Source organism: Lipotes vexillifer, unplaced genomic scaffold (assembly GCF_000442215.2).
Source record: "Lipotes vexillifer unplaced genomic scaffold, Lipotes_vexillifer_v1.1 scaffold376, whole genome shotgun sequence".
Classification (NCBI taxonomy): Eukaryota; Metazoa; Chordata; class Mammalia; order Artiodactyla; family Lipotidae; genus Lipotes; species Lipotes vexillifer.
Genome location: NW_006785037.1, coordinates 1,411,437 through 1,424,496, shown reverse-complemented (window position 1 = coordinate 1,424,496; position 13,060 = coordinate 1,411,437). Strand labels below are relative to the sequence as shown.

At 38.3% G+C, this 13,060-nt stretch overlaps 1 protein-coding gene across 3 annotated transcripts in view; it reads right to left on the bottom strand.

Annotated features, from left to right (window-relative positions):
- Positions 1 to 13,060, bottom strand: part of VPS13B (vacuolar protein sorting 13 homolog B) — an 804,491-nt gene that overhangs the window by 709,423 nt on the left and 82,008 nt on the right. For all 3 annotated transcript variants that reach the window (XM_007457167.1, XM_007457166.1, XM_007457168.1), the window contains exon 13: positions 259 to 450. In XM_007457167.1, the coding sequence (XP_007457229.1) occupies positions 259 to 450 (192 nt within the window). The remainder of the gene's footprint in view (positions 1 to 258; positions 451 to 13,060) is intronic.

Genomic DNA, 13,060 nt, shown 5'->3' with positions numbered 1-13,060 from the left:
GAAAGAGTACCAAAAGGTGACAATAAAATACTGACAAATGCTGGCAAAAAAAGCACATACTTATGCAAATAATTTTCGAATACCAACCTCTCCTATAACTTCCACATGTAAGTTTACTCTTTAAATTAACAAGTAAATATATGGAAATCAGATAGGCAAAACATACTAAAAACGTTAAGTTAGCAAAATACAACAAATTGGATTATACAGTCATTCAGATCAACTGGCAAGAGATTCAAAATTAAGCCAAAAACAAACCTGATTTTAGTCTACTATATGGTTCGTATTCATGTTCCAAGGCACAAACAATCATTTTTAAAATTCTATGTACTGCACTGCTATCCAAGCGAAAATCAAGAGGACCTATAACAAGGCTTTTGGTAGACTTTTCCTGAAGTGTTCCCAAATCTTCACTTTTCCCTGAGGAAAATTCTTGTTGATTTGCAGAACCTACAAGAAGCCAAAATTATATTAATAGGTAAGCATCAATCAAATATACCAAATATATATTTTAATATTTCTCTTATCTTTTTAGCTTAGAGCTTAATGCCTTAAAACCAATTCTACATCAACGGGATACACAGAACCCTGCTGATCTATATTTTTCTTTATGTAGATGAGAAGGTATTATCAACAAAAAACAGTTGATTTGAAAAACAATTATTCCTGTTATCTATTTAATGTTATAAGATGTGTTAAAAAATTGAAATGGTCATTCTTAAAAAATTATTCTCTAAAATCTAATTGGCCTATACCCAATAATTCTATACACAATACTATTAGGTTGACTGGAAAAGGAGACTCTCAAAGAAGTTGCATTTTACTATTTTATCTTAGAAGTTACACGGAAAAATTGATTGCTTAAAACTACATGTTCAAAGGTGCCTCAAGAGTTTTCTAATGACCATGGAAGTAAACAATAGGTATTACCTGCTTTGAACTTTTTCCAGAATAAAATCATTATGGCCATGCTCCACAGGGTGGAATCCAATTTCCCCAATCCCTTATCTGCCCATATGTCGACGAGGAACCAAGGATGTCTTCTAAAGAAAATCTTAGCACTACCTACAGGTATTTCTCCTTATCTAATCTGTCCACACCTTAGAGATTTGGTTTTAATATATAAATTCACTATTTTAAGTGATAACATACAGTAAATTTTACTTCTTAAGTCTTATGTTTATTCAAACAAAAATAGGGAAGTAAACCTTTCCAGCATTTACTACCTTTAGAATCTAGGAAGGCCCAGTTAAACAAAAAATCTGTACCTACACCTTTTAGTAACTTTTTCAAAAATACATTTCCTTCATTTTAAACAAAGGAGTTCAGTTCAATCTCTAGTCCCAGTACCAGAGACAAAAAAATAATTAAGTTTATTATTCATATATTCTTTTTTTTAAAAAAACATTTTTTTAATTAATTTATTTATTTTTGGCTGCGTTGGGTCTTCTCTGCTGCATGCAGGCTTTCTCTAGTTGCGGTGAGCGGGGGCTACTCCTCATTGCAGTGCGCAGGCTTCTCATTGCGGTTGATTCTCTTGTTGTGGAACATGGGTTCTAGGCGCGCAGGCTTCAGTAGTTGTGGCACGCTGGCTCAGCAGTTCTGGCTCGCGGGCTCTAGAGCACAGGCTCAGTTGTGGCGCATGGGCTTAGTTGCTCTGTGGCATGTGGGATCTTCCCAGACCAGGGCTCAAACCTGTGTCCCCTGCATTGGCAGGCAGATTCTTAACCACTGTGCCACCAGGGAAGTCCTCATATATTCTTAACAACATGACTACGCACAGACTTAAATGTCACAAATAAAACATACAAAGTTAATCTTAAACATATTTTATGATATACATAAATAAGAGTCACATTATAAATTAGGTATAAATAACATAAAAAAATGCTACTTTCCATAGCTAAACCAGACATTTCTAGAGTTACCTGTTAGGATGAGGTAGCTTGAAGATAACCAGAAGGACTCTGGTTGCAAATCAAAATATTCAAAAACAAGGAAAATATCCTGCTTTGAGTCCTATAGAGGCTATTAGGCTTCTTTAAAAAATGTCAATTGACAAGAAGACCCTTCTTTTAGACATCAGATTGTCTCTAAAACAATAGAAGTCTAGAGGCTTCTATTCTTTTTTTCAGATAATGCAACTTGATTATAATGCCAGTAGCTTATCTAAAATGTAAAACTGTGACTGGCTTTTAGCTACATCTTTTCAGCAAGGTATTTACTTGTGCTCACCCTCAATAAGTTTGGTCACTCCAGCCTCCTGAATGTTTGGCTATTCTTATTAAGAGTCAAGACAATACCAAGTTAGCCTAATTAAAATGAAGGACTTGCCAGGCTCTCCAGGACAGCCAGAGGCAAAAGAACCTGTACTGCCTACATCTGCCCATACCTTTATACCTATTAATAGAAAATTATTCTTCTCCCTATGTGAAGAGGAATCTGCAAGCTACAAAAACAACTCCACCAACCATCTGTGCTGCCAGTGCACAAGGAACTCTACTTTCATTCGTGAGAACTATATATCCCTACATGTCTTCTTTTACTAGAAATTCACCTACTTTCCTTCCCCACTGGTTCCCATTAAAGTTTGTTTGTATTTAACTTATACCTTATGAGTCTGAGTCTCTGTATAAAAAACATCCTTTAAAGAAAATAAGTAGCTCTAACCCAGGAACTAGAAAATTAATCCTTAAATAGAATAATTTAGGAAACACAAATGCTTCTACTCCAACATTCCCCTAAATTAACACCAACACTGTCCCAAGACATCCGGATTCAAAAGGGCAATGAACCATGATGCCTCTCTCTCATCCTTTTCCTCAATCCAATAACTAAATAGTTTCAATTTTATCTCTATGTCTCTAAAATATTCCTGTTGTTTTCAGCTATCTACTTTAGGTCCATAAAAACATTTGCAATAACTTCTTAAATAAAAAAGACTAAGAGTTACAACAATAATATTTAAAGTTATATTAATAAGAAATAATTTAGTTTCTAAAACAGTGAGTGCTTTCAAGTAGCAAAACAAAAATGAAATAATTATCAGAATGCTTATTAATATCAAGCAGCAGCACAAGAAACTTACTAACCGAATTTTTCTTTATATGTCATTTTATAATGTGAGTAAAGTACTACTACATCATTTATCACAACAAAAATAAATAATACCAGCTCTTTTTCTTACTGCATTTACTAGTTTTTTACATTAAGTAAATACTATCATGAACTTAAAGCACACCAATCAAATCTGCTTTCAAAATTTCAGAATCCACTACAAACTTTGTAAAATTATTAGTTTAATATGCATTTAGATACCTAAGATAAAATTTAGGGCACTTTTTGATAATTTAGACTACAGAAACAAATAAATGTCATCACAACAAACCAAGAATTTTAGATAAAATATTTCTTTGAAGAATTCAAAATTAACCTCTTTTGAGAATTCTAAATACTTTTCTTAGGTTTATAAATACTGAAAATTCCACAAATTTCTTGTTTCAAGTAATCCAAGAAAGAAGAAAATCTGAACATGGCAGTTATCAATGCAAGCTGTAGAGTTTAAACTAGCTGGGTTCAAATTCCACATAATAGGTGTGTGATCTTGGCCAAGTTACAAAACCTGTATAGGACTGGCTGTTTCCTCATATGGAAAATGAGGATATTGTTATCGACTTATAGGGTTATTATGAAGATTAAATTAGCTACTACATGTAAAACACTCAGAAGAGCACCTTCCATTTAAAACCATTCAATAAATATTAGCCATTATCACCATCACTATATTATCAGTGAATACAGATTCACAAAGAGAAACACACATATAAAAGCAGCTACCAAAAATCAGGCAAAGAACAAGTGAACAGATTACTGGGTGAATGAATGAACACATTTTTAATGAACATCTGACATTCACAAGTTAAATTAACAGTGGAATCTTATTATTTACTCAAAAAAATTATCTGCTTGCACAGCTGAGAAAGTATCTGTATAAGCAGTAAACCAAAAGCAAGAAAATGATTACCACAAGCCTAAGAAGAGCAGTTTCTTCCAGTGAAGGAGGGAGAAGACTGTGATGGAAAAGGAACACACAGGAGGCCAGCAATGTTGACACTGTCCTGTTTCTTGGCTTGCATGGGGAATACACAGGTGTTTCTATTTCTTTGCTATTCTGTACGTAAATGTATAGAACTTTTCTGTTTGTATGTTATGATCTAACATTTTGTTTAAAAAAAGTTAAACACTAAGATATCTACACAAAAATGCACAATATTCACAGGAATGGAATATGTGAAAAATTCAAAAAGTAGTAAACTACCAGCTTCTAAGGCAGAAAATATATAAGCACCCTAGCAAATATAAATCATGTTTCAATCTTTTAAAAACTTTAGAAACAAATATATACAAATAAAATTTTCAGTGAGAGGTTTCCTTTACTTGATAGGCAGACTACTTCATACTCCACCTCACAAAATACCAAATTCACAGCACATGTGTAAGACATCATACTAAACAAGAGGAAACCTACCAGCTTACATTTGGCAACTACAACACAATAAAAATTTGCAAAGTTCTTAGAACACAGACTTCTGAATTGTACTTTCATGTACAGGTATCCCTTGCTTTTCAAAAGTTAGCTTTAGGCGATTTCACTTTTATAAAGATCTGTTTCCCTAACCAAAATAAATCTGAAGAGAATATTCACTTTTACAAAAAAAGGTGAAAACAGCATTCACCACTTGTTTTGCAGTGAAGCATTACAGAGGCAGCGCAAACCCCTGGCGTCTAGAGTGGCACCAGCAAACTCCTTCCCCAGGAACTATACTCAGAATCTCAATATCAAGCCACCACAGCTTTGAACTGTGTCTTTCAGCATACGCACTTTTCTCAATTTATTTTGCGCATCCGTTAACAAGATCTGTCCTAAGGTAACTGCTTCTTTACTTTACACCGTTTCGGATTACCAAAGGTTTCATATGAATGCTGTAGTGGAGGAAACCTAAAACATATAATTGACTCCTGAGCATCCCTACCAATGTCCAGGGGTACCTCAAAACACATCTTTTGTGAGTTGAGGGGGAAGATGGCGGAAGAGTAAGACGCGGAGATCACCTTCCTCCCCACAGATACATCAGAAATACATCTACACAATGAACAACTCCTAAAGAACACCCACTGAATGCTGGCATAAGACCTCAGACCAACGAAAAGGCAAGAAACTCCCCACGTACCTGGGTAGGGCAAAAGAAAAAAGAAAAAACAGAGACAAAAGAATAGGGACGGGACCTGCACCGGTGGGAGGGAGCTATGAAGGAGGCAAGGTTTCCACACACTATAAACCCCTTCGTGGGCGGAGACTGCGGGTGGCGGGGGGGTGGGGGAAGCTTCGGAGCCACGGAGGAGAGCGCAGCAACAGGGGGCGGAGGGCAAAGCGGAGAGATTCCCGCACACAGGATCGGTGCCGACCGGCGCTCACCAGCCCGTTGAAGCTTGTCTGCTCACCCGCCAGGGCAGGCGGGACTGCAAGCTGAGGCTTGGGCTTCGGTCGGAGCGCAGGGAGAGGACTGGGGCTGGCGGTGTGAACACCACCTGAAGGGGTTAGTGCACCACGGCTAGCCGGGAGGGAGTCCGGGGAAAAGTCTGGACCCGCCGAAGAGGCAAGACACTTTTTCTTCCCTCTTTGTTTCTTGGTGCGCAAGGAGAGGGGATTAAAAGCGCTGCTGAAAGGAGCTCCAGAGACCAGCATGAGCCGCGGATAACAGCGCAGACTCCAGAGATGGGTATGAGACGGTAAGGCTGCTGCTGCCGCCACCAAGCAGCCTGTATGCAAGCACAGGGTATTATCCACACCTCCCCTCCCGGGAGCCTGTGCAGCCCGCCACGGCCAGGGTCCCAGGATCCAGGGACAACTTCCCCAGGAGAACGCACAGCGCGCCTCAGGCTGGTGCAACGTCACGCCGGCCTCTGCCGCCGCAGGCTCGCCCCGCCCTCTGTGCCCCTCCCTCAACCCGGCCTGAGTGAGCCAGAGCCCCCAAATCAGCAGCTCCTTTAACCCAGTCCTGTCTGAACGAAGAACAGACGCCCTCCGGCAACCTACATGCAGAGGCAGGGCCAAATCCAAACCTGAACCCCGGGAGCTGTGTGAACAAAGAAGAGAAAGGGCAATCTCTCCCAGCAGCCTCAGGAGCAGCGGATTAAATCTCCACAATCAATTTGATGTACCCTGAAACTCTGGAATACCTGAGTAGACAACGAATCATCCCAAATTGAGGAGGTGGACTTTGGGAGCAAGATATATTATTTTTTCCCCTTTTCCTCTTTTTGTGTGTGAGTATGCTTCTGTGTGAGATTTTGTCTGTATAGCTTTGCTTTCACCATTTGTCCTAGGGTTCTGTCTGTCCATTTTGTTTTGTTTTGTTTTGTTTTTTACCTTTTAAAGAATTTTTTTCTTATTGTTTTTTATTTTAATAACTTAATTTTATTTTATCTTACTTTATTTTATTTTACTTTATCCTCTTTCTTTCTTTCTACTTTTTCTCCCTTTTATTCTGAGCTGAGCAGTTGAAAGGCTCTTGGTGCTGCAGCCAAGAGTCAGTGCTGTGCCTCTAAGGCAGAAGAGCCAACTTCAGGACACTAGTCCACAAGAGAATTCCCAGCTCCACATAATATTCAATGGTGAAAATCTCCCAGAGACCTCCATCTCAACACCAGCACCCAGCTTCACTCAAGGACCAGCAAGCTACAGTGCTGGACACCCTGTGCCAAACAACTAGCAAGACAGGAACATAATCCCACCCATTAGCAAAGAGGCTGCCTAAAATCATAATAAGGCCACAGACACCCGAAAACACACCACCAGACGTGGACCTGCCCACCATAAAGACAAAATTCAGCCTCAACCACCAGAACACAGGCACTAGTCCCCACTACCAGGAAGCCTGCACAACCCACTGAACAAACGTTAGCCACTGGGGACAGACACCAAAAACAACGGGAACTACAAACCTGCAGGCTGCAAAAAGGAGACCCCAAACACAGTAAGATAAGCAAAATGAGAAGACAGAAAAACACACAGCAGACGAAGGAGCAAGATGAAAACCCATCAGACCTAACAAATGAAGAGGAAATTGGCAGTCTACCTGAAAAAGAATTCAGAATAAAGAGAGTAAAGATGATCCAAAATCTTGGAAATAGAATACAGAAAATGCAAGAAACATTTAACAAGGACCTAAAACAACTAAAGAGGAAACAAGCAACGATAACCAACACAATAAATGAAATTAAAAACACACCAGAAGGAATCAGTAGCAGAATAACTGAGGCAGAAGAACGGATAAGTGACCTGGAAGAAAAAATAGTAGAAATAACTACTGCAGAGCAGAATAAAGAAAAAAGAATGAAAAGAACTGAGGACAGTCTCAGAGACCTCTGGGACAACATTAAACACACCAACATTCAAATTATAGGGGTCCCAGCAGAAGAAGAGAAAAAAAAAGGTACTGAGAAAATATCTGAAGAGATTATAGTTGAAAACTTCCCTAATATGGGAAAGGAAATAGTTAACCAAATCCAGGAAGCACAGCGAGTCCCATACAGGATAAATCCAAGGAGAAACATGCCAAGACACATATTAATCAAACTGTCAAAAATTAAATACAAAGAAAACATATTAAAAGCAGCAAGGGAAAAACAACAAATAACAAACAAGGGAATCCCCATAACATTAACAGCTGATCTTTCAGCAGAAACTCTGCAAGCCAGAGGGGAAGGGCAGGACATATTTAAAGTGATGAAGGAGAAAAACCTACAACCAAGATTACTCTACCCAGCAAGGGTCTCATTCAGATTTGACAGAGAAATTAAAACCTTTACAGACAAGCGAAAGCTGAGAGACTTCAGCACCACCAAACCAGCTTTACAACAAATGCTAAAGGAACTTCTCTAGGCAAGAAACACAAGAGAAGGAAAAGACCTACAGTAACAAACCCAAAACAATTAAGAAAATGGGAATAGGAACATACATATTGATAATTACCTTAAATGTAAATGGATTAAATGCTCCCACCAAAAGACACAGACTAGCTGAATGGATACAAGAACAAGACCCATATATATGCTATCTACCAGAGACCCACTTCAGACCTAGGCACACATACAGACTGAAAGTGAGGGGACGGAAAAAGATATTCCATGCAAATGGAAACCAAAAGAAAGCTGGAGTAACAATTCTCATATCAGACAAAATAGACTTTAAAATAAAGACTATTACAAAAGACAAAGAAGGTCACTACATAATGATCAAGGGATCGATCCAAGAAGAAGACATAACAATAGTAAACATTTATGCACCCAACATAGGAGCACCTCAATACATAAGGTAAATGCTAACAGCCATAAAAGGGGAAATCTACAGTAACAGATTCACAGTAGGGGACTTTAAACACCTGACTTTCACCAATGGACAGGTCATACAAAATGAAAATAAATAAGGAAACACAAGCTTTAAATGATACATTAAACAAGATGGACCTAATTGATATTTATACGACATTCCATCCAAAAACAACAGAATACACATTTTTCTCAAGTGCTCATGGAACATTCTCCAGGATAGATCATATCTTGGGTCACAAATCAAGCCCTGGTAAACTTAAGAAAATTGATATCGTATCACGTATCTTTTCCGACCACAACACTATGAGACTAGGTATCAATTACAGGAAAAGATCTGTAAAAAATACAAACGCATGGAGGCTAAACAATACACTACTTAATAACGAAGTGATCACTGAAGAAATCTAAGAAGAAATCAAAAAATACCTAGAAACAAATGACAATGCAGACACAATGACCCAAAACCTATGGGCTGCAGCAAAATCATTTCTTAGAGGGAAGTTTATAGCAATAAAATCCTACCTTAAGAAACAGGAAACACCTAGAATAAACAACCTAACCCTGCACCTAAAGCAATTAGAGAAAGAAGAACAAAAAAAACCCCAAGTTAGCAGAAGGAAAGAAATCATAAAAATCAGATCAGAAATAAATGAAAAAGAAATGAAGGAAATGATAGCAAAGATCCATAAAGCTAAAAGCTGGTTCTTTGAGAAGATAAACAAAATTGATAAACCATTAGCCAGACTCATCAAGAAAAAAAGGGAGAGGACCCAAATCAATAGAATTAGAAATGAAAAAGGAGAAGTAACAACTGACACTGCAGAAATACAAAAGATCATGAGAGATTACTACAGGCAATTGTATGCCAATAACATGGACAACCTGGAAGAAATGGACAAATTCTTAGAAAAGCACAACCTGCCAAGACTGAACCAGGAAGAAATAGAAAATATGAAGAGACCAATCACAAGCACTGAAATTAAAACTGTGATTCAAAATCTTCCAACAAACAAAAGCCCCAGACCAGATGGCTTCACAGGTGAATTCTATCAAACATTTAGAGAAGAGCTAACACCTGTCCTTCTGAAACTCTTCCAAAATATAGCAGAGGGAGGAACAATCCCAAACTCATTCTATGAGGCCACCATCACCCTGATAACAAAACCAGACAAGGATGTCACAAAGAAAGAAAACTACAGGCCAATATCAATGATGAACATAGATACAAAGATCCTCAACAAAATACTAGCAAACAAAATCCAACAGCACATTAAAAGGATCATACACCATGAGCAGGTGGGGTTTATCCCAGGAATGCAAGGATTCTTCAATATATGCAAATCAATCAACGTGATACACCACATTAACAAATTGAAGGAGAAAAACCATATGATCATCTCAATCGATGCAGAGAAAGCTTTCGACAAAATTCAACACCCATTTATGATAAAAACCCTGCAGAAAGTAGGCATAGAGGGAACTTGCCTCAACATAATAAAGGCCATGTATGACAAACCCACAGCAAACATCATCCTCAATGGTGAAAAACTGAAACCATTCCCACTAAGATCAGGAAGAAGACAAGGTTGCCAACTCTCACCACTCTTATTCAACATCACTGTGGAAGTTTTAGCCACAGCAATCAGAGAAGAAAAGGAAATAAAGGAATCCAAATCGGAAAAGAACTAAAGCTGTCACTGTTTGCATATGACATGATACTATACATATGAGAATCCTAAAGATGCCACCAGAAAACTACTAGAGCTAGTCAATGAATTTGGTAAAGTAGCAGGATACAAACTTAATGCACAGAAATCTCTTGCATTCCTATACACTAATGATGAAAAATCTGGAAGTGAAATTAAGAAAACACTCTCATTTACCATTGCAAGAAACAGAATAAAATATCTAGGAATAAACCTACCTAAGGAGACAAAAGACCTGTATGCAGAAAACTATAAGACACTGATGAAAGGAATTAAAGATGATACAAATAGATGGGGAGATATACCATGTACTTGGATTGGAAGAATCAACATTGTGAAAATGACTCTACTACCCAAAGCAATCTACAAATTCAATGCAATCCCTATCAAATTACCACTGGCTTTATTCACAGAACTAGAACAAAAAACTTCACAATTTGCATGGAAACAGAGAAGACCCCGAATAGCCGAAGCAATCTTAAGAACAAAAAACGGAACTGGAAGAATCAGGCTCCCTGACTTCAGACTATACTACAAAGCTACAGTAATCAAGACAGTATGGTACTGGCACAAAAACAGAAAGATAGATCAATGGAACAGGATAGAAAGCCCAGAGATAAACCCACGCACATATGGTCACCTTATCTTTGATAAAGGAGGCAGGAATGTACAGTGGAGAAAGGACAGCCTCTTCAATAAGTGGTGCTGGGAAAACTGGACAGGTACATGTAAAAGTATGAGATTAGATCACTCCCTAACACCATACACAAAAATAAGCTCAAAATGGATTAAAGACCTAAATGTAAGGCCAGAAACTATCAAACTCTTAGAGGAAAACATAGGCAGAACACTCTATGACATAAATCACAGCAAGATCCTTTTTGACCCACCTCCTAGAGAAATGGAAATAAAAACAAAAATAAACAAATGGGACCTAATGAAACTTCAAAGCTTTTGCACAGCAAAGGAAACCATAAACAAGACCAAAAGACAACCCTCAGAATGGGAGAAAATATTTGCAAATGAAGCAACTGACAAAGGATTAATCTCCAAAATTTACAAGCAGCTCATGCAGCTCAATAACAAAAAAACAAACAACCCAATCCAAAAATGGGCAGAAGACCTAAATAGACATTTCTCCAAAGAAGATATACAGACTGCCAACAAACACACGAAAGAATGCTCAACATCATTAATCATTAGAGAAATGCAAATCAAAACTACAATGAGATATCATCTCACACCGGTCAGAATGGCCATCATCAAAAAATCTAGAAACATGGTCTTCCCTGGTGGCGCAGTGGTTGAGATTCCGCCTTCCGATGCAGGGGACACAGGTTCGTTCCCCGGTCTGGGAAGATCCCACATGCCGCAGAGCGGCTGGACCTATGAGCCATGGCCGCTGAGCCTGCACATCCAGAGCCTGTGTTCCACAATGGGAGAGGCCACAACAGTGAGAGGCCCGCGTACCGCAAAAAAAGAAAAATCTAGAAACAATAAATGCTGGAGAGGGTGTGGAGAAAAGGGAACACTCTTGCACTGCTGGTGGGAATGTGAATTGGTACAGCCACTATGGAGAACAGTATGGAGGTTCCTTAAAAAACTACAAATAGAACTACCATATGACCCAGCAATCCCACTACCGGGCATATACCCTGAGAAAACCATAATTCAAAAAGAGTTATGTACCACAATGTTCATTGCAGCTCTATTTACAATAGCCAGGAGATGGAAGCAACCTAAGTGTCCATCATCAGATGAATGGATAAAGAAGATGTGGCACATATATACAATGGAGTATTACTGTGCCATAAAAAGAAACGAAATTGAGTTATTTGTAGTGAGGTGGATGGACTTAGAGTCTGTCATACAGAGTGAAGTAAGTCAGAAAGAGAAAGACAAATACCATATGCTAACACATATATATGGAATCTAAGAAAAAAAAATGTCATGAAGAACCTAGGGGTAAAACGGGAATAAAGACACAGACCTACTAGAGAATGGACTTGAAGATATGGGGAGGGGTAAGGGTAAGCTGTGAAAAAGTGAGAGTGGCATGGACATATATACACTACCAAACGTAAAATAGATAGCTAGTGGGAAGCAGCCACATAGCACAGGGAGATCAGCTCGGTGCTTTGTGACCACCTAGAGGGGTGGGATAGGGAGGGTGGGAGGGAGGGAGACGCAAGAGGGAAGAGATATGGGAACATATGTATATGTATAACTGATTCACTTTGTTATAAAGCAGAAACTAACACACCATTTGTAAGCAACTTTACTCCAATAAAGATGTAAAAAAAAAAAAAACAACCACATCTTTTCCTCCAAAAATCTTCCTTTTTTGTCTCTATCTTCCTTGGTGGTTATCATTATCTACCAAGTAACTCAACAGCAAAATCTGATCAACTATTTGAATTTTATTTTTAAATAAAGCAATGCGAAGGCAGTGAAGATTTTAAGCACAGAATTAAACCAGTCTGATTGCAGTATAGATTATAGGAGGGCAAGAGTGGAAGGAGAAAGCCAGTAAAAAAGCTATTAGAATCTAGATGATAACAGATTGGATGAGAGCATTAACGGTGAAGCTTAAGAAAAGACAGATTCTAGATAGATTCGAGAGATAAAATTTGACAAAATGCGCTGATGGCTTGGATGCCAGGAGAGAAGTGTGTCCCGATTCCCAGATTTCCAGCTTGTGCAATTAGAAGACAGTAGAAAATTTTTCCAGTAAGAGAACACTGAAAATAGGGGAGAAGTAGTAGGTAGTCATGAGGGTTTTAATAATTCAATTTCAACATATTCAGTTTTGAGATATTTGTGAGACACAGAAGTAAAAATGGATATATTTAATTCTAAATCTGAAAGAACAAGTTTGGACTAAAAATACAAATATGGACATCAACAACATATAGAAGGTACTCAAATCCATGAAAAAGAATAAGATTACTTCAGGGAGA